We start from the raw sequence: 22,909 nt of genomic DNA on the forward strand, positions 1-22,909 counted from the left end.
CTCCCTCCCATCCCATCCCTCTAGGTTGATACAGAGCTCCTGTTTGAGTTTTCTGGGCCGTACGGCAAATTTTCGTTGGCTATATATTTTATATATGGTAATGTTACTCTTCCTAACATCTCACCATCTTCTCCCCCTCCTCATGTCCATAAGCCCATTCTCTATGCCTGTTTCCCCAAGGCTGCTCTGTAAATAAATTGTTCTGTACCATTTTTCTAGATTCTGTAAAAATGCATTAGAATATGATATTTATCTTTCTCTTTCTGGCTTACTTCACTCTGTATAATAGGTTCTAGGTCCATCCACCTTATTAGAACTGACGCAAATGTGTTCCTTTTTACGGCTGAGTAATATTACATTGTGTATATGTACCACAATTTTTGTTTTAAATGATAGCATGATCACTTATTTTTTTAATTTTTTTTCATTTATTTATATCAGTTCGAGGCTAATTACTTTACAACATTATAGTTGTTTTTGCCATACACTGATATGAATCAGCCATGAATTTACATGTGTTCCCCATCCTGAACTCCCCTCCCACCCCTCTCCACATCCCATCCTTCTAAGTCATACTAGTGCACCAGCCCTGAGCATTTGTCTCATGCATCAAACCTGGAATGGTGATCTGTTTCACAATTGATAATATACATGTTTCAATGCTATTCTCTCAGATCATCCCACCCTTGCCTTCTCCCACAGAGTCCAAAAGTCTGTTCTATACGTCTGTGTCTCTTCTTCTGTCTTGCATATAGGGTTATCATTACCATCTTTCTAAATTCCATATATATGTGTTAGTATACTGTATTGGTGTTTTTCTTTCTAGCTTACTTCACTCTGTATAATGGGCTCCAGTTTCATTCACCTCATTAGAACTGATTCAAATGTAATAATATTCCATTGTGAATATGTACCACAGATTTCTTATCCATTCGTCTGCTGATGGGCATCTAGGTTGCTTCCATGACCTGGCTATTATAAACACTGCTGTGATGAACATCGGGGTACACGTGTCTCTTTCAGCTCAGGTTTCCTCAGTGTGTATGCCCAGGAGTGGGATTGCTGGGTCATATGGCAGTTCTATTTCAAGTTTTTTAAGGAATTGCCACACTGTTCTCCATAGTGGCTTTACTACCTTGCATTCCCACCAACAGCGTAAGAGGGTTCCCTTTTCTCCACACCCTCTCCAGCATTTATTGCTTGTAGACTTTTGGATAGTAGCCATTCGGACTGGTGTTAAATGGTACCTCATCGTGGCTTTGATTTGCATTTCTCTGATAATGAGTGATGATAAGCATCTTTTCATGCGTTTGTTAGCCATTTGTATGGCTTCTTCGGAGAAATGTCTGTTTAGTTCTTTGGCCAAATTTTTGATTGGGTCATTTATTTTTTGGAATTGAGCTGCAGGAGTTGCTTGTATATTTTTGAGATTAATTCTTTGTCTATTGCTACTTTTGCTATTATTTTCTCCCATTCTGAGGGCTGTCTTTTCACCTTGCTTATAATTTCTTTTGTTGTGCAAAAGCTTTTAAGTTTAATTAGGTCCCATTTGTTTATTTATGCTTTTATTTTCAATATTCTGGTGGTTCATAGAGGATCTTGCTGTGATTTATGTTGTAGAGTGTTTTGCCTATGTTCTCCTCTAGAAGTTTTATAGTTTCTGGTCTTATATTTAGATCTTTAGTCCATTTTGAGTTTATTTTTGAGTATGGTGTTAGAAAGTGTTCGAGTTTCATTCTTTTACAAGTGGTTGACCAGTTTTTCCAGCACCACTTGTTAAAGAGGTTGTCTTTTCTCCATTGCATTTCCTTGCCTCTGTTGTCAAAGATAAAGTGTCCATAGATATGTGGATTTATCTCTGGGCTTTCTATTTTCTTCCATTGATCTATATTTCTGTCTTTGTGCCAGTACCATACTGTCTTGATGACTGTGGCTTTGTAGTAGAGCCTGAAGTCAGGCAGGTTGATTCCTCCAGTTCCATTCTTTTTTCTCAAGATTGATTTGGCTATTCAAAGTTTTTTTTGTATTTCCATACAAATTTTGAAATTCATTGTTCTAGTTCTGTCAAAAATACCGTTGGTAGCTTGATAGGGATTGCATTGAATCTATAGATTGCTTTGGGTAGTATACTCATTTTGACAATATTGATTCTTCCAATCCAAGGACATGGTATATTTCTCCACCTATTTGTGTCCTCTTTGATTTCTTTCATCAGTGTTTTATAATTTTCTGTATATAGGTCTTTTGTTTCTTTAAGTAGATATACTCCTAAGTATTTTATTATTTTCGTTGCAATGGTGAATGGTATTGTATCCTTAATTTCTCTTTCTGTTTTCTCATTGTTAGTGTATAGGAATGCAAGGGATTTCTGTGTGTTAATTTTATATCATGCAATGTTACTATATTCATTGATTAGCTCTAGTAATTTTCTGGTAGAGTCTTTAGGGTTTTGTATGTAGAGGATCATGTCATCTGCAAATAGTGACAGTTTTACTTTTTCTTTTCCTATCTGGATTCCTTTTATTTCTTTTTCTGCTCTGATTGCTGTGGATAAAACTTCCAAAACTATGTTGAATAGTAGTAGTGAGAGTGGGCACCCCTGTCTTGTTCCTGACATTAGGAGGAATGCTTTCAATTTTTCACCATTGAGGATAATGTTTGCTGTGGGTTTGTCATATGTAGCTTTTATTATGTTGAGGTATGTTCCTTCTATTCCTGCTTTCTGGAGAATTTTTATCATAAATGGATGTTGAAGTTTGTCAAAGGCTTTTTCTGCATCTGAGATAATCATATGGTATTTATCTTTCAATTTGTTAATGTGGTGTATTACATTGATTGATTTGTGGATATTAAAGAATCCTTGTAGTCCTGGGATAAAGCCCACTTGGTCATGATGTATGACCTTTTAATATGTTGTTGGATTCTGTTTCCTAGAATTTTGTTAAGGATTTTTGCATCTATGTTCATCAGTGATATTGGCCTATAGTTTTCTTTTTTTGTAGCATCTTTGTCAGGTTTTGCTATTAGGGTGATGGTGGCCTCATAGAATGAGTTTGGAAGTTTACCTTCTGCAATTTTCTGGAAGAGTTTGAGTAAGATAGGTATTAGCTCTTCTCTACATTTTTGGTAGAATTCAGCTGTGAAGCCACCTGGTCCTGGGCTTTTGTTTGCTGGAAGATTTCTGATTATAGTTTTGATTTCCATGCTTGTGATGGGTCTGATAAGATCTTCTATTTCTTCCTGGTTCAGTTTTGGAAAGTTATATTTTCCTAAGAATTTATCCATTTCTTCCAAGTTGTCCATTTTCTTGGCCTATAGCAGCTGGTAGTAGTCTCTTATGATCCTTTGAATTTCTGTGTTTCTGCTGAGATCTCTCCATTTTGATTTCTAATTTTGTTGATTTGATTCTTCTCCCTTTGTTTCTTTTTTTTTTTTTAATTTTATTTTATTAGTTGGAGGCCAATTACTTCACAACATTTCAGTGGGTTTTGTCATACATTGACATGAATCAGCCATAGAGTTACACGTATTCCCCATCCCGATCCCCCCTCCCACATCCCTCTCCACCCGACTCCTCTGGGTCCTCCCAGTGCACCAGGTCCGAGCACTTGTCTCATGCATCTCACCTGGGCTAGTGATCTCTTTCACCATAGATAATATACATGCTGTTCTTTCTAAACATCCCACCGTCACCTTCTCCCACAGAGTTCAAAAGTCTGTTCTGTACTTCTGTGTCTCTTTTTCTGTTTTGTATATAGGGTTATCATTACCATCTTTCCAAATTCCATATATATGTGTTAGTATGCTGTAATGTTCTTTGTCTTTCTGGCTTACTTCACTCTGTATAATGGGCTCCAGTTTCATCCATTTCATTAGAACTGATTCAAATGAATTCTTTTTAACAGCTGAGTAATATTCTCTTTGTTTCTTGATGAGTCTGGCTAATAGTTTGTCAATTTTATTTATCGTTTCAGAAAACCAGCTTTTGGCTTTGTTGATTTTTGCTATGGTATCTTTTGTTTCTTTTGCATTTGTTTCTGCCCTAATTTTTAAGATTTCTTTCCTTCTGCTAACCCTGCAGTTCTTCATTTCTTCCTTCTCTAGCTGTTTTAGGTGTAGAGTTAGGTTATTTATTTGACTTTTTTCTTGTTTCTTGAGGTAAGCTTGTATTGCTATGAACCTTCCCCTTAGCACTGCTTTTACAGTCTCCCATAGGTTTTGGATTGTTGTGTTTTCATTTTCATTCATTTCTATGCACACTTTGATTTCTTTTTTTATTTCTTCTATGATTTGTTGGTTATTCAGATGCGTGTTATTTAGCCTCCATATGTTGGAATTTTTGATAGTTTTTATTTTTCCCTGTAACTTAGATCTAATCTTACTGCATTGGTACCACAACTTCTTTATCCATTCATCTGTCGATGGACATCTAGGTTGCTTCCATGTTCCAGCTATTGTAAATAATGCTGCAATGAACAATGGGATACATGTATCTTTTCCAATTTTGGTTTCCTCAGGACATATGTCAAGGAGTTGGATTGTTAGGTGATATGGTGGTTTTATTCCGAGTTTTTAAAGGAATCTCCATACCGTCTTCCAGAGTGGATGTACCAATTTACATACTCACCAACAGTGCAAGAGCGTCCCTTCCATCCACACAATCTCCAGCATCTATTGCTTGTATACTTTTTGAAGATGGCCATTCTGACCAGAGTGAGGTGATATCTCACTGTAGTCTTTATTTGCATTTCTCTAATAATAAGTGATGCTGAATATCTTTTCATGTGTTTGTTAGCCACCTGCATGTTTTCTTTGGAGAAATGTCTGTTCAGGTCTTTTTCCCACTTTTTTATCAGGTCGTTTGTTTTTGTGACATTGAGTTGTATGAGCTCCTTGTATATTTTGGAAATTAATAGTTTGTCAGTTGTTTCATTTGCGATTATTTTCTACAATTCTGAGGATTGTCTTTTCACGTTGCTTATAGTTTCCTTTGCTCTGCAAAAGCTTTTAAGTTTAATCAGGTCACACTTGTTTCCTTTAGTTTTTATTTCCGTTATTCTAGGAGGTGGATCATAGAGGATCTTGCTTTGATTTATGTCATCGAGTATTCTGTTTATGTTTTCCTTGAAGAGTTTTATAGCTTCTGGTCTTACATTTAGGTCTTTAATCAATTTTGAGTTTATCTTTGTGTATGATGTTAAGAAGTGCTCTAATTTCATTCTTTTACATGTAGCTGTCATGTTTTCCCAGCACCATTTATTGAAGAGATTGTCTTTTCTTCATTGTACATTATTGCCTCCTTTGTCAAAAATAAGATAACCAAAGGTCCATGGTCTTATTTCTGGGTTTTCTAACTTGTTCCATTGGTCTATATTTCTGTTTCTGTGCCAGTACCATACTGTTTTGATGACTGTAGCTTTGTAGTATAACCTGAAGTCAGGAAGGTTGATTCCTTCAACTTCTTTCTCAACACTACTTTAGTTATTCAGGGTCTTTTGTGTTTTCATATGAATTGTGAAATTTTTTGTTATAAGTGTGTGAAAAATGCCATTGGTAATTTGATAGTTCAGTTCAATCACTCAGTCGTGTCCAACTCTTTGTGACCCCATGAACTACAGCACACCAGGCCTCCCTGTCCATCACCAATTCCCAGAGTTTACTCAAACTCACGTCCATTGAGTTGGTGATGCCATCCAACCTTCTCATCCTCTGTTGTCCCCTTCTCTTCTTGCCCTCAATCTTTTCCAGCATCAGAGTCTTTTCAAATGAATCAGCTCTTCGCACCAGGTGGCCAAAGTATTGGAGTTTCAGCTTCAGCATCAGTCCTTCCAATGAACACCCAGGACTGATCTCTTTAGCATGGACTGGTTGGATATCCTTGAAGTCCAAGGCATTCTCAAGAGTCTTCTCCAACACCACGGTTCAAAAGCATCAATTATTCAGTGCTTAGTTTTCTTTATAGTCCAACTTTCACGTCCATACATGACCACTGGAAAAACCATAGCTTTGATTAGATGGACCTTTGTTGACAAAGTAATGACTCTGCTTTTTAATATGCTGTCTAGGTTGGTCATAACTTTTCTTCCAAGGAGTAACTGTCTTTAAATTTTATGGCTGCAATCACCATCTGCAGTGGTTTTGGAGCCACTGTTTCCCCATCTATTTGCCATGAAGTGATGGGACCAGATGCCATGATCTTAGTTTTCTGAATGTTGAGCTTTAAGCCAACTTTTTCACCCTCCCTTTTCACTTTCATCAAGAGGCTCTTTAGTTCTACACTTTCTGCCTTAAGGTTGGTGTTATCTGCCTATCTGAGGTTACTGATATTTCTCCCGGCAATCTTGATTCCAGCTTGTGCTTCTTCCAGCCCAGCATTTCTCATGATGTACTCTGCATATAAGTTAAATGAGCTGGGTGTCAATATACAGCCGCTGCACTTGGTAATTTGATAGGGATTTCATTAAATCTATAGATTGCATTTGGTAGTATAGTCGTTTTCGCAATATTGATTCTTCATACCCAGGAACATGGAATCTCTCTCCATCTGTTTATATCATCTTTGATTTCTTTCATTAGTGTGTTATCATTTTCTGTATACAGATCTTTTGCCTCCTTAGGTAAGTTTATTCCTAGATATTTAATTCTTTTTGTTGCAATGGTGACTTATATTGATTCCTTAATTGCTCTTTTTGATTTTTCACTGTTAGTAGATAGAAATGTAAGTGATTTCTGTGTATTGCTTTGGTATCCTGCAACTTTGCTAAGTTCACTGATAAGCTCTAGCAATTTTCTGATACTGTCTTTAGGGTTTTCTACATACAGTGTCATGTCATCTGCCAACAGTGAAATCTTTACTTCTTTTCCAATCAGGTTTCCTTTATTTCTTTTTCTTCTCTGATTGCTGTAGCCAGAAATTCTAGAACTACATTGAATAATAGTGGCGATAGTGGACACTCTTGCATTGTTCTTGATCTTAGAGGAATGTTTTCAGTTTTTCACCATTGAGAATAATGTTTGCTGTGGGCTTATCATATATGTCCTTTACTGTGTTGAGGTAAGTTCTTTCTATGAATATTTTTTGAACAATTTTAATCATAAATAGGTGCTGAATTTTGTCAAAGACTTCTTCTGCATCTGTTGAGATTATCTGATAGTTTTTATCTTTCAATTCATTAATATGGTTTATCATATTTATTGATTCCTGTATATTGAAAAATCCTTGCATCTCTGGCATCAACCCAAATTGATTATGGTGTCTGAGCTTTTTGATGTGTTTCTGAATTCTCTTTGCTAATATTTTCTTGAGGATTTTCTCATCCTTGGCCATCAGTGATATTGGCCTGTAGTTTTAGTTTTATGTGTTGTCTTTGTCTGGTTTTGGTATTAGGGTGATGGTGGCCTCGTAGAATGAATTAGGATGTTTTCTTTCTTCTGCAACTTTTTGAAAGAGTTTTAGAAGGATAGGCACTTGTTCTTCTCTAAATGTTTGATAGAATTCTCCTGTGAAGCTATCTGATCCTGGGCTTTTGTTTTTTGGGAGATTTTTTTTATCACAGCTTCAATTTCAGTGCTTGTAACTGGGTTGTTCATGATTTCTCTTCCTGGTTCAGTCTTGCAAGATTGAACTTTTCTAAGAATCTGTGCATTCCTTCCAGTTTATTCATTTTATTTCCATGTAGTTGTTCATAATAGTCTCTTATAATCCTTTGTATTTCTGTATTGTCTGCTGTAACCTCTCCTTTTACACTTCTGATTTTGTTGATTTGATACTTTTTGTTTTTCTTGATGAATCTGGCTAAGGGTTTGTCAATTTTGTTTATCTTGTCAAATAGCCAGATTTTAGTTTTATTAATTTTTGCTGTTGTTTCTTTCATTTCTTTTTCATTTATTTCTTCTCAGATCTTTATTTCTTTCTTTCTAATAATTTTGGAGATCTTTTGTTCTTGTTTTTTCCAGTGGTTTTTGGTGTAAAGTTACAGTCTATTCAATGTTTTTCTTGTTACTTGAGGTGGGATTGTACTGCTATACACTTCCCCATTAGAACTGCTTTTCCTGTATACCATAGGTTTTGAGTTGTCATGTTTTCATTTTCATTTGTTTCTAGAACATTTTTTATTTTCTTTTTAATTTCTTCAGTAACCTGTTGGTTATTTAGAAATATATTGTTTAATCTCCATGTGATTGTGTTTCTTGCTGTTTTTTTTTTCTTGTAAATGACATCTAGTCTCATAGCCTTGTGATCAGAGAAGATGCTTGATATGATTTCAATTTTCTTAAATTTACTGAGGTTTGATTTATGACCCAAGATGTGGTCTATCCTGGAGATTGTTCCATGTGCACTTGAGAAGAAGTTGTATTCTTCTGCATTTGGATGGAATGTCCTGAAGATATCAGTGAGATCCATCTCATCTAACGTACAATTTAAGACTTGTGTTTCCTTATTAATTTTCTGTTTGATGATCTGTCCATTGGTGTGAATGGGTATTAAAGTCTCCTAATATTATTGTGTTACTGTCAATTTTTCCTTTTATTTCTGTTAGTGTGTGTCTTATGTATTGAGGTGCTCCTATGTTGGGTGTATAGATATTTACAATTGTTATATTCCTCTTGGATTGATCCTTGGATTACTATGTAGTGTCCTTCCTCATCTCTTGTAATATTCTTTAAGGCCTATTTTGTCTTATATGAGGATTGCTACTCTAGCTTTCTTTTGCTTCCCATTTGCATGGAATATATTTTTCCATCCTCTCACTTTCTGTCTATATGTGTCTTTAGGTCTGAAGTGGGTTTCCTTGTAGACAGCATATATATGGGTCTTGGTTTTTATACATTCAGTCAGTCTGTGCCTTTCAGTTGGAGCATTTAAACCATTTACATTTAAAAAGTAGTTTTTGATATATATGTTTCTATTGCCATTTTCTTAATTGTTTTGGGTTGATTTTGTAGATCTTTTTTCTTCTTATCTATTTCTTGACTATGTAAGTCCCTTTAACATTTGTTGTAAAGCTGGTTTGGTGGTACTGAATTCTCTTAATTTTTTCTTGTCTGAAAAGCTTTTTTTTTCTCCATCAATATTGAATGAATTACTTGCTGGTACAGTAATCTTGGCTGTAGACTTTTCCCTTTCAGTATTTTAAATATATCCTGTCATTCTCTTCTGGCCTGTGGAGTTTCTGCTGAAAGATCAGCTCTTGAACATATGGGATTTCCCTTGTATGTTACTTGTTGCTTTTCCCTTACTCCTTTTAATATTCTTTGTTTTTGTTTAGTCTTTGGTAGTTTGATTAATATGTGCCTTGATGTATTTCTCCTTGGGTTTATCCTGTATGGGACTCTTTGTGCCTCTTGGACTTGGTTGGCTATTTCCTTTTCCATGTTCAGGAAGTTTTCAACTATAATCCTTTCAAAAATTTTCTCATACCCTTTCTTTTTTCTTCTTCTTCTGAGACCTCTATAATTCAAATGTTGGTGTGTTTGCTATTGTCCCAGAGGTCTCTAAGATTATCCTAAGTTCTTTTCATTCTTTCACTTTATTCTGCTCTTCAGTAGTTATTTCCACCATTTTATCTTCCACCTCACTGATTGTTCTTCTGTTTCAGATATTCTGCTATTGATTCTTTTTAGAGTATTTTTAATTTCAACAATTCTGTTGTTTGTCTCTGTATGTATATTGTTTAATTCTTCTGTGTCTTTGCTAATTGATTCTTGCATTTTCTTCATTTTGTTTTCAAGGGCTTTGATCATCTTTGCTATCATTCTAAATTATTTTTCAGGTAATTTTCCTATTTCCTCTTCATTTATTTGGACTTCTGTGTATCTAGCTTGTTCCTTCATTTGTGTAGTACTTCTCTACCTTTTCTTTCATTTTTTTTTAAATTATTTTGTTTGAGTTATCCTTTTCCCACGCTGCAAGGTTGACTTCTTTCTTCTTTTTCTTTCTGCCCTCCTAAGTTTGGTCCAGTGGTTTGTGTATGCTTCTTATAGGGTGAGATTTTTGCTGAGTTTTTGTTTGTTTGTTTTCCCTCTGATGGGCAAGGCTGAGTGAGGTGGTAATCCTGTCTGCTGATGACTGGGTTTGTATTTTTTTGTTTGTTTTTTGTTTAGATGAGGTGTCCTGCACAGGGTGCTACTTGTGGTTGGATGATGCTGAGTCTTTTATTCAAGTGGTTTCCTTTGTGTGAGTTCTCACTATTTGATATTTATGGGGTTGCAAAGAGTTGGACATGACTGAGTGACTGAACTGAACTGAGTGTTAGTTCTCCTGTAGTCTAGGGTCTTGGAGTCAGCACTTCCACTCCAAAGGCTCAGGGCTTGATCTATTTATTAAATGATATTCCTTTCACCTGTGATGTCTTACTCTTTGTAGTTCATTTCTCTTTCTTCAGTGAAGATTCCTGTTTCCTGAGGGAACAGATAGCAGGATATAGTCCAACAATGGTCAGAAACACTGTCTTCAATAAGGTAGGACTGGGTGCTGACAGAAGGAGACTTTAGAAAATCTGTGTCTGAACCAGGTCTCAGGATCTTCTTAGTTCTCATAGTCCCATCCTCTCTTCAGTCTTCATATTTCTTTGTTATAAATTGTACATTAAAGTTCTCTGCAATACTCCAATGATTGCTGTCAGACTATCAGGCTGTGAGGAAGTGTAACACCTGCTCAGTTTGGAGACATGGGTCTTGGAGACATGGCCATTTGAGAAGTACTGTACTAGTTAGAAGATAAATTCTTCTTTTTCTGGAACTCTTTTGCTAATGACTTGATTATTCAACTTTGAAATTTCCTTCAAATGGTAGGATAGAGATAGGACACCTATCCAGCACACAGGTCAATGCATCAGTCTATACACATCAACATCTACTTCCTTTTGATATTTATATCCTCTAAGTGGCAGGTGGCCTAAACAAGATGACTGTCAAGCCATTTTTCTATCTATCATCTTTGATTTTAAAAGCTACACAGAATCACTGGAAACATGCTGTACTATTCAACAAATATTGTAGGGGCATTTGGGTAATCATTTGGAAAGTAAAGTTAGATATTGTCTTCACACATCGTAAAATAAAACAATTTCAAGGTGGGATAAATATCAAGTTGTAAAAATGAATCCATAAGGAAACAAGAAGCATATATGGGGTATTTTTACATAATTGTAGTACAAGGAAGGATTTTTTAATCATGACACTGAAGTCACAAACCATATAGGAAAAAAGTTGGTATATCTGACAACAGAAAAATTACAAGCAAAATTTGTGACTGTTGAAAATTCCATAAACAAACTCAGAAGATAAAAATAAATTAGAAAATATAGTGTTACTATCCAGATCAATAGAATTTTAGAAAAGCCAATGCAAAGTTCTCTCTATCATAGATGCAAAAAGAAAACCCACTATATATTATATAATTCCACTTATATAATATGCCCAGAACAGACAAATTTATATAGTCAGAAATCAGATCAGTTTTTGCCTAGGTTTTGAGTTGGGAGTGGATATTGACTGAAAATGGTCCCAAGGAAATTTTTTGAAGTGATAAAATCATTCTATAATTGGATTTTACTTTTTTGAAGTCATAAAAATATTCTACAATTGCACTTTAGTGATTATTCTGAAATTCAGTTTTAGAAATAGCGATGAATGTACAACTGCATATAATTTACTAAAAATCATGGAGAAGGAAATGGCAACCCACTCCAGCATTCTTGCTTGGAGAATCCCATGGAGAGAGGAGCTTGGTGGGCTTCAGTCCATGGGGTCATAAAGAGTTGTACATGACAGAGAGACTAAACCAAACTATTGAATTCTACTTTTGCGATGGATGAAATTTATTCTATGTAAATTAAACCTTAATAAAAGTGCTCATAAAGGTGTCAGGAGAGGACTGTTTCTGTATTTGAAATCAAATGGAAAATTTTTCTCATGGACAAATGGTATAATTACATATTATTATTTGAATTCTTATTTAGGGAAACATTAAGTATTATAAAGATGATCTAGCCTAACTCCCTTATTTTGTGGATAAGAAAACTAAAGCCTGATGAATTAAAGAGTTTGCCTGAAGTCACATCATCAGCTAATAGAAGATCTAGGACTTGCACCCAAGTTGCCTAGCTACTAGCCTGTTGTTTATCACATTATGCCATATGGTCTTTCATTACAATGCTCTAACTTAAACTGACTAAAATTCCAAAAATTTGAAATAACCATGTACTATAATCTATGGATTGTTGTAATAGCAAATATTTTCTAAGCATGGGAGATCTTTATTGTGGTAGATCAGTTTTACTTTTTGTGATGATAATGTAAGAGACTGCTTAGGTTGAAGCATTAAAAATAAAAAAGATAAAATACAAATGTTGGTGAAAAAAGGGTTAGAGTCATTAGGAAAAACAGTATGAAAATTCCTTAAAAGATTAATAATGATTTTTTTCTCTTTAAATTTTTTATTTAAATCCAACAGTCCCTCTTCTGGGTATATATCCAAAGGAAATGAAATTAGTACCTCAAAGAGGTATCTGCACTTTCATGTTCATTGCAGTATTAGTCACAGTAGCTAAGGTATGGAAGCAAGCAAGTGTCCATAGACAGATGAATGGATAAAGAAACTGTGGTATATACATACACTGGAATATTATTCAGTCTTTTAAAAATTCTGCCATTTGCAAGTGCTTGGATGAACCTAAAGGGCATTATACTAACTGAAATAAGCCAAATATAGGAAGAAAAATACTGCATAATCTCACTTATATGTGGAATCAAATAATTCAAATATATAGAAGCAGAGTAGAATGGTAGGTACCAGGGTGGGGACATGGGGAAAATGGGGAGATTTTGGTCAAAGGGTGGAAACTTTCAATTACATAGGGTAAGTTTAGGTAATTAATATAGAGCATGATGACAATAATTAACAATATAGTTGACCTTTGAACAACATGAGGGTTAGGGTCATGGAAGCCCCGTCACAGTTAAAACTCCAAATATAACTTTGACTTTTCCAAAACTAAACTACTAATAGCCTACTGTTGACTTACCAATAACATAAACAATTGATTAACACATATTTTGTATGTTTTACATATATTACATATATTTTATGTATTCATGCCACACCTTTTTCTTTTTTGATATTTCTAGGCCACATGGTTTGTCTGCAGGTTTTTCCGAATTGTTGCAAATCTCCAAAATTTTTTCCAGTGTATTATTGAAAGTGAACCAGTGCAGTTCAAACCCATGTTGTTTAAGGATCAACTATATGTCTTATATTGTATGCTGGAAATTTGCTTTGAGAGTAGATTTCAGGTGCTCTCATTACATACACAGACAAAAAGCTAACTATGTGAAGAGATGGATATATTAATTAGCATGATCATAGTAATCATTTATGTATATATATTTATATCTAAACTTGTACACTTTAAATATATATGAATATTATTTTAAAATATAAACATAAATAAAATATGCCTATTTAACCAAATATTTTGATGACTGTAGATTTGAAGCACAGTAAACTGAAAAGCAAGTAAAAATGCATCAAATACACAAAAGATATCATTAGGAGGTGCAGCATATAAAATACCTTGAGAACTTCCTTCAGACAAACAGATGGATACTTCATCATTTCTGTCATTATCCTCTCCTACTTCAGGACCAGCTTCCTCTCCTGATGTGAGTGCAGACAAAGAACCATATTCGGGCTGCTCAGAAAAATCAGCGGGGCCTCCTCTTGGAGGTGGAACTTCAATCCCCATTAAACGATATTTCCTTCTTCGATTCCCAATCCATGTCTTTATGAGAGAAATACAAGAGGAAGTTTTGTAAAAATAGAAACCTTAGCAGTTCTACCATTAAAATAATGAATGGATGCTGTGTAAAATATGATTATAAAGAATAAATAGGTACTGAGAAAAATGCAGCTTTATTATTACTTAATAAACTAAAATATAAATGTTTCTATTTTAAAATTTTAATTATCTTAATAACAAGATTTTCAAGCAACATGCAGCCTATTGCAGAACACTTTTTGCCTTTGTTTTCTTTCTGGAGAAAATAACCCACCAAATATTTCAAAAGAAACATGAGCTGATTTTTTCCCAAAAGGGACTCGGCATGCAGCTCTAATTATATTTCATATCCTAATTCCAATCTCGATCTTCCTAGGTGAAAATGTGCTTTCAAGTATCTTTGCTTGGCTCCATGATGATTACCTGGGTTTTGAAAGTATTCTAATATTCCATTTTATTAGATTTAGAACCAATTTCTAAAACTTGCTATATTAAAATAAGTTTGGAGTTATAGGAAGTTACAAAAATTGGTCTTCATTCTATTTTCTTCAATTTGCATTTTACATAATTATAGTACCATAACAGAAAATGGAAATTGATATTGCACAATATGTGTTGAAAATTTTATGCTCTTTTATCATACCATTCTTCTCCTTTCTGCTATCTTCAACTCCTGACAACCATCAATGGATTTTCCACATCTATAATTGTGTCATTTTAAGAATGTTATATAAATAGAGTCATACATCATGTGACTGCAAAAAATTTCAAAAAATTGGCTTTTCTCATTCAGCATAATTTCCTGGAAATTTATTCAAGTTACATGTACTAATAGTCCATTCGTTTTTATTGCTAAGAAGTCTTCCATGATACAGTTTCTTTCCTTTTCTTTGCAGTGTTTGTTTAACCCTTCACTTGTTGGAGGACACTGGATTCCAATTTTTAGCTATTATATACAGCTATAAAACTCCTATGAACAGTTTTGTATAGGTTTTTGTGCTGATGTAAGTTTTCATTTCTCTAGTATAAATGCCAAATAATGAAATTTCTGGGTCAAATTGTAATTATATGTTTAATTTTAAAAGAAACTGCCAAATTGTTTCCATAAAAGTTGCACCATTTTGCATTCTTATCAGCAATGATTGAGAGATTCAGTTTCTTGGTGATCTTGCTAGGACTTGGTAATATAAGTATTTTTTTTTAGCTGTTCTCATTTGTGCATATAGTAATGATCATCAAGCTCTTAATTTGGTTTTCCCAATGGCTAGTAGTACTGATAATGTTTTCACATACTTTTTGCTATCCACCTATCAGTGAACTGTCTCTTCAGGTCTTTTGCCCATTTTGTGATAGAGTTGGTCTTTTAGTACTGGGGTGTGAGAATATTTTATATATTCTAGATATGAACTTTTGTCAGATACGTGATTTTGCAAAATTTTCTTCCATTTTCTAGCAGATATGAGTTCTTTGCCAAATATGGAACTAGCAAATATTTTCTCCTTGTCTGTAGCTCGTATTTTCACCATTCTGGTCTTTTGTAACACAAAAGTTTTTTTTTTTTTTTTTTAATTTTGATAAAGTTGAAGCTATTGCTTTTATTCTTTTATGGGTTGTGCTTTTAGTACCATTCCTAAGAATTCTTCACCAAGCTGTATTAATATCTAATCTTTTATAGTTTTATTTTTCACATTTAAATCCCTGGTCCATTATGAATTCATTTTTGTCTAAGGTGTGAGGTTTAGGTCTAAGGTAATTTACATTTTCCAATAGAAATACAGATGTTCCAGAACATTTCTTGAAAAGACTTCCTCCACTGAATTGCTTTTGCATCTTTGTCAAAATTAGCTAAGCTGGCCATGGTTGTGCAGGAATATTTCTGGATTCTCTATTATGTTCCAACGATCTATACATCTATCACCCTGCTAATACAGTCTTGATTACTGTACTTATATAATAAGTCTTGAAATTAGGTAAATGAATTTATTCCCCTTATTTTTTTCCAGAACTGTTTTGGCTATACTAGCATATTTCTTTTCCATATGACTTTAGAGATATCTTGTCTACATCAACAAAACATCTTACTGAATTTTATAGGAATTATGTTAAAACTGAATAACAATTTGAGAGGACTTGACATCTTTACCATGTTGGGTCTTCCAGTATATGCACACAGAATGTCTCTCCTTTTACTTAGAATTGCTTTTATTCCTTTCATCAGTGTTTTGTAGTTTTCAGCATTTAAGTCCTGTACATGTTTTGTTGGAGTTACATGTATTTGATTTTTTGAGTGATTGCAAAGAATGTACCTTAAATTTCAGCTTGATTGTGTTCATTTTTAACTATACATACATACAATTGATTTCTATATGATGATCTTGTATCCAGAGACGTTGGTGAATTCACTTATTAGTTGTAGGAGTGTTTTATTTCTTTAGGACTTTCTAAACAGACAATCATGTATCTTTTATTTATTTTTCTTGATTTATTGTACTGGTTAGAACTTCCAGTATGATAATAAAGGTGGCCAGAGTGGACATCTTGTTTCTGGTCTCAGGGAAAATCGTCTGTTTTTCACCATTAAAATAGGATGCTACCTGTAGGTTTTGAGTGCTTGTAGATTCATTTTGGGGGGAGATTTTTTAATGATGAATTCAATTTTCTTAATAGCAATAGGGCAACATAAATGTTCATTAATAGATGAACGGATAAGGAAATGTGGTATATATACATATATACAATATAATATTACTCAGCAATAAAAAAGAATGAAATAATGCCTGGATCTAGAGATTAGCATACTAAGTGAAGCTTAAACGTGGAACATAAAAAGAAAATTATACAGATTACAGATGAAATTATTCACAAAATAGAAATAGACTCACGGACACAGTAAACAAATTTATTACCAAAAGGAATAGTGGGATGGAGGGGAGAGATAAATTTATGAGTTTAGGATTAACATGCACACACTACTACATATAAAATAAATAACCAACAAGAACCTACTATATAGCACAGAAAATTATAGTTAAGTATCTTGCAATAATGTTTAATGGAAAAGAATCTGAAGAATATGTGTATATCAGTTCAGTTCAGTTCAGTCACTCAGTTGTGTCCGACTCTTTGTGACCCCATGAATTGCAGCACGCCAGGCCTCCCTATCCATCACCAACTCCCGGAGTTTACTCAAACTCATGTCCGTCGAGTCGGTGATGCCATCCAGCCATCTCACCCTTTGTCATCCCCTTCTCCTCCTGCCCCCAATCTCTCCCAGTATCAGGGTCTTTTCCAATGAGTCAACTCTTCGCATGAGGTGGCCAGAGTGTTGGAGTTTCAGCTTCAGTATCAGTCCTTCCAATGAACACCCAGGACTGATCTCCTTTAGGATATATATATATGCATGTATATGTATATATGTGTGTTTATATATGGTTTCCCTGGTGGTGCAGAAGGTAAACAATCCTCATGCCATGCGGGAGACCAGGGTTTGGTCCCTGGTTCGGGAAGATCCTCTGGAGAAGGGAATGACCATCCATCCAGTATTCTTACCTAGTGAATCCCATGGACAAAGGAGCCTGGTGGGCTACATACGGTCCATGGTCACAAAGAGTCGGACATGACTGAGCAACTAACATGCACACACACACACATACACACACATACATATACACACATATATAAAACTTTATCAGTTTGCTGTACATCTGAAACTAACACATGGTAAATAAACTATAATTCAATTAAAATGGTTAACAATCAATAATTGAATAGGGCTTCCATGATGACTCAGTGGTAAAGAACCTGCCTGCCAATGCAGGAGGCGCAGGTTCAATCCCTGGATCAGGAAGCTTCCCTAGAGAAGGAAATGGTAACCCACTCCAGTATTCTTGCCTGAGAAATCTCGTGGAAAGAAGAGCCTGGTGGTCTACAGTACATGGGGTTGCAAAGAGTCAGACATGACTTAGTGACTAAACAATTAAGAAAATTATGTAGAAAATTATGTCTACCCCAACATTTTTTGAAAGCAGTGGTCTAAAACAAATTTTATACTCAAGATTCTCATGTAATTTTCAAAAAGCTCATAACCTTTATATTTTTGTTATGATACCCTACAAAGAATAATTGCCATGCCAGTCTATAGAGTAAAATAATTCTTAAAATCTGTTTATTTTCTTTGAGTGTAGAAAGTCACTCAATAGCATTTCATAATTTCAGGTCTAAATTTGATTATGGGACCCTTTCTTTGTATAGTAAATAGAATTTCTTCTATATCACAAGGTTCACATGTATACAAAAGAACCTTAGATGTAAGGATCTACATTATTTATCAAATGCAAATAAAAATTATGAATAAAGTTAACTTTTACTTGATAAAATTTTGTAAAACAAAATGCAAGGCAAAACATAAGAACTATTCAGTTAATCCAAGAAGATTAATTCTTTATATATTTGGGTGTGCATTTTCTTTTCATATTCTAGGGAATGTAGTACCTTTGACATATTTAGCATTCCATGCTAAATGTGAAACCTGAAACACATGGAAATCTTTGTAGACTACCAAGTGGAAACTACCTGGTAGAAAATAAAAATATTCATGAATGTTAATTTTACTAGCTTTGGTATCTTCTCCCAAGGAAAAAGTACTGGTTTAAAGAGTACAGTTCTGTTTCAATTTTCCTTCACGTGGTCTCAATGATAATAAACTATTAGACTTCAGAAAAAGTAAAGAATTTCAACTTCTTACTAAAGCGCCAATGAATTGTCAGGTACTTTCTCTATTTTCTAACTTTGAATACTGATGCTTATCAAATTTTAAATGCAGAAGCTTCTTTTTCACAATAATCTTAGCCATAGATGCTTGGAAAAATGATGATGTGGGCAGAAGAAGACCATTACAGTTTTCTTAGGATATTTTTTGTTTCCTTTAGGTCATGAAGGTTTGGGGAAAGAGGAGAAAAAGAAAACAGAAACGAGTTTCGATTATTTTCAACTTCCTTTTTCACCCATCTTGGGTGGAATGAATAATTATGGAATGCATAGTGATAAAAGTAAAATAATATTTGATGTGAACACCAGGATTATATGAGAATTTATTATATACTAGGACTGAAATAGTTCCTTTCTGGATATTTCTTAAAACTGGAAGCTACTGAGAAAATAATTTGATCTATAAATATAATGTTAATGACTTTATTACATTTTCAATGAATCATAGAAGATAGAAGCAATCTTAAAAGCCAATTAGTCTAACTTTCCATTTAGTGTAAAAGTTCCTTCTTCAACATTGTAGGTGAATGGCTAGTCAGTCTTTGCATGAAAATTTCAGGAATATGAAGCATACTACCTTGCAAGATTTTCCTAGTCCATTTTTTATATAGTTTTTTTTTTTTTTTCAAAATGTTCTTCCTTAGACTGAATCAATATCTATTGTCCTATCAATCTAAGCCTTGGTTCCAATTTTTCACTCTGGATCCACCTTATCCCAAATAGCCTTTTCCACATTCCAACTATCAATTATGTAAAGATGATTTATTCCTTTTTTGGGGGGCATGCCATGTGACTTGTAGGACCGCAGTTCTCCAAGCAGGGATTGAACCTCGGCCATAGCAATGAAATCACTGAATCTTAACCACTAGGCCATCGAGGAATTTGAGTATTTATTTCTTTGTTTCATAGGGTTTTGAAATATACAGTTTTTCAACCATTTTATGTGACCCATGGTCAAGTTATTTTATCAATCTAGGCCTCAGATTCCTTATCTGAAGAATCTATAAATTGATATAACTGGTTTCCAAATCTATAGTCTCCTGGATAATATTTACCCCTCCACAGTTGCTCATAAACTTATGTAATGACTATATCTTTTCAACCAGAACTCCCCCTGTATTAACAGGGCAAATATAATGACTGTTAAAAATGAGAACTCTCAGGTCCTATACCCTTCTAAGTACATTTCTATTAAAAATAGAAAAATAATATTCCAAACTGATATTAGTTTAAATGTATATCATTATATACCTGTTTTCTGTGTACTATGTATAGAGCACATACCTTTCTGTTAAATGTGCATTTTTTCAAAGGAAACCCTCCTACATTGGTGGGAATGTAAATTGGTGCAACCACTTTGAAAAACAGTATGGAGGTTTCTCAAAAAACTAAAAATAGAACTACCATTTGAGCCAACAATTCACCTCTGGGTATATATCCAAAAAATAAAAGTAAAAACATTAATTCAAAAAGATACATGCACTCCAAAGTTCATAGCAGCATTATTTACAGCTGTCAAGATATGGAAGCAACTTGTGTCCATCAAGAGATGAATGGATAAAAAAGTTGTGGTGTGTGTACACAAACACACACACAGTGGAATACTACTCAGCTATATAAAAAGAACAAAGATTTTTCCATTTGTAGCAACATGGACTTGAAGGGCTTTATGTTAAGTGGAGTAAGTCAAACCAAGAAAGACAAAGATGTATGATCACCTATAAGTAGAATCTAAAGAATACAACAAATTAGTGAATATAACATAATAGAAGCAGACTCACAGATATAAGGAACAAACTAGTAAGTACCAGTGGAAGGGAGGGTAAGGGCAATATAGAGAAGGGGCAGTGGGAAGTACAAATTATTGGGTGTAAGATAGACTATAAAGATGTATTGTACATGAGGAATATAGCCAATGTTTTGTAATAACTGTCAATGAAGTATAACCTTTAAAATTGTATAAAAAATTCATTCTTTCATCCCACAAACATTACTGAACATCAAGGATGTATAAACATTGTATTAGAGCCAGGGATACAGTAGTAAACAAGTAGGCCTCATATATGCCCTTTGTGGAACTTGGATTTACAATCTGGTAGATGTATAGACAATAAACAAATAGACAAGAAAATTACAAATCACAAAATTTGACCAAGTATTATGGAGGGAAAGAATCAACTAGAATATTTTGCCACAAACAGAGTATAGTAAAGTGAGATCCTTTCCAAAGTCATATGTCATAAGAATTATTAGGGGAAAGGAAACATTCAGATCCTAGGACCCTTCCCTGCAAGCATGATTTAGTAGATCTGGGATGGGGTAATCAGGATTTTTAAGAAGTATGCAAAGTAATTCTTATGGTAAAACATACGCTGATGAAATGGAAATAGAAATAATGTTGGATTGGTAATAAGAAAATCTGGCATCTAATAAACAACTGGCTCTGTGTCCTTCACCAAGCCATACCCCTATCTAACCACACTTTTCTTATATAAAATAAGAGCATGAAATTCAATCTCAAGATGCCTAGCAGCTTTAATTCAATGCCCATGGTATGTAGTATACTATACATGGTATATAGTCAACCATGGACAATTTGTTTTATATATACATTAGTGGCAGAGGGTCATATATTTAATGAAAAAAAAAAAGGTAGTGTAAAAACAGTATAAGTGAAAAGCAGTCTTCTATTTAAAGACGTCAAATCTAGTCATGATCTTTGGAAAATAAATATAATATAAAATTTAAAAACATGCATCTATTTTCCATGAAATTTACCTGTCTTTCAAAATGCATTTAAAACATTGAAACGTATTATTTATGAAAATTTTTAACACGCAAGAGTTCATTTTGACATCTCTCCACTATAACCCAAACATAGATGGAAAGGCAAGGCATTAAACTGAATTTAAGGAAGATAGGTCAGGGAACAAAATTTATGAAAGACTTATCGTGCTTTGGGGCTTCCCTGGTGGCTCAAAGGTTAAAGCATCTGCCTGCGTCTGCCTGCAATGCGGGAGACCTGGGTTCGATCTCTGGGTCGGGAAGATCCCCTGGAGAAGGAAACGGCAACCCACTCCAGTATTCTTGCCTGGAGAATCCCATGGATGGAGGAGCCTGGTGGGCTACAGTCCACGGGGTCCCAAAGAGTTGGACATGACTGAGCAACTTCATTTATGGTGCTTTACACTTATTATCCACATATATTATTACTATCTCAAAATAACCCTTTACTATATTATGTCCATTTACTGTGAACTGAAAGCACAGAGACATTAAAATTTTGATCATGTTAATTTGCAAATTCCTAAGGAGAGCTGTATTTTTCTCATGGCATCTAAAAAAGTTCGGGCATATAATAAGTGTTCGGTTTACCTTTGGTGAGTGAGTAAGTCAATAAATAATAGACACTAACCTGGGAAACATTCCAAATTAAAGAAATATATTCACATAGTAACATTCAATGAAGTTAGAAGGAAAATGTGCCAAGTTTGCTTCCTAGAATTTTTTTTATTTTTTAGAATTTTTAGAATTATAAGCTATTACAAGAAAACGTGAATCCAAAATTTCCACATTAATCCACAAGTAATGGTTAACTAGATTTCTTGAGGCAAAGTTCATTTTGGTGATCAATAATTATAAGGTCTATTAGACTTAAAAACATCTACATAGTTTCTCCCAATATCTCAGGAATATATTTATATGGCAAACATATTATTGTCTGCAGTTTATCTACCTAATAATAAAAAAGAGATCTCTTAAAACACATCATCTTTTCAAAGTTTATTTCTTCCATGAGCATGCTGCATTTTGAAAAATCCCTAAAAACAAAAGGATAGTAAGCAGTTCACTGTTCTTTCCCCTAATAGAAGTTTTTCTTTTTTAATTGAAGGATAATTGCTTTACAGAATTTTGTCGTTTTCTGTCAAACATCAGCATGAATCAGCCATAGGTGTACATATGTCCCTTCCCTCTTGATATAAGTTTTAACTGACCACAGACGAGAAGAGAATAGTAATACTTCTTCCTTTTTCTCTCTGTTAGCGTTTTCTATAGGGATAAAGATTTCTGCACAGTCAATGACTTTGGCAATTTTTAACATCAATTATGCCTAAAACTCTTTTATATCAAATAATATCCTAGCTAGGAATCCTGTGATTATCTTTCATTTCAGGAGAGTATGTTTTCAGTAATATTCTGCCTCTGTGTCTCCTCTCCTGGAGTATGGGGTTTCAAGGAACCAGTATGACAATCCAAGGAGTCTGAAAGCTGCTTTCATGGTACATGGAATTTATTAGTATCAGTGATAGATTGAATAAGAAGAAGAAGAAGAAGAACAACAACAACAACAACAACAAAAA

General features: G+C 34.2%; 1 protein-coding gene across 3 annotated transcripts in view; it reads right to left on the reverse strand.

Moving 5' to 3' along the window:
• Window positions 1-22,909, reverse strand: part of HDX (highly divergent homeobox) — a 206,775-nt gene that overhangs the window by 56,782 nt on the left and 127,084 nt on the right. For all 3 annotated transcript variants that reach the window (XM_065915338.1, XM_065915337.1, XM_065915339.1), the window contains exon 6: window positions 13,577-13,784. In XM_065915338.1, the coding sequence (XP_065771410.1) occupies window positions 13,577-13,784 (208 nt within the window). The remainder of the gene's footprint in view (window positions 1-13,576; window positions 13,785-22,909) is intronic.

This window comes from Muntiacus reevesi, chromosome X, assembly GCF_963930625.1.
Source record: "Muntiacus reevesi chromosome X, mMunRee1.1, whole genome shotgun sequence".
Classification (NCBI taxonomy): Eukaryota; Metazoa; Chordata; class Mammalia; order Artiodactyla; family Cervidae; genus Muntiacus; species Muntiacus reevesi.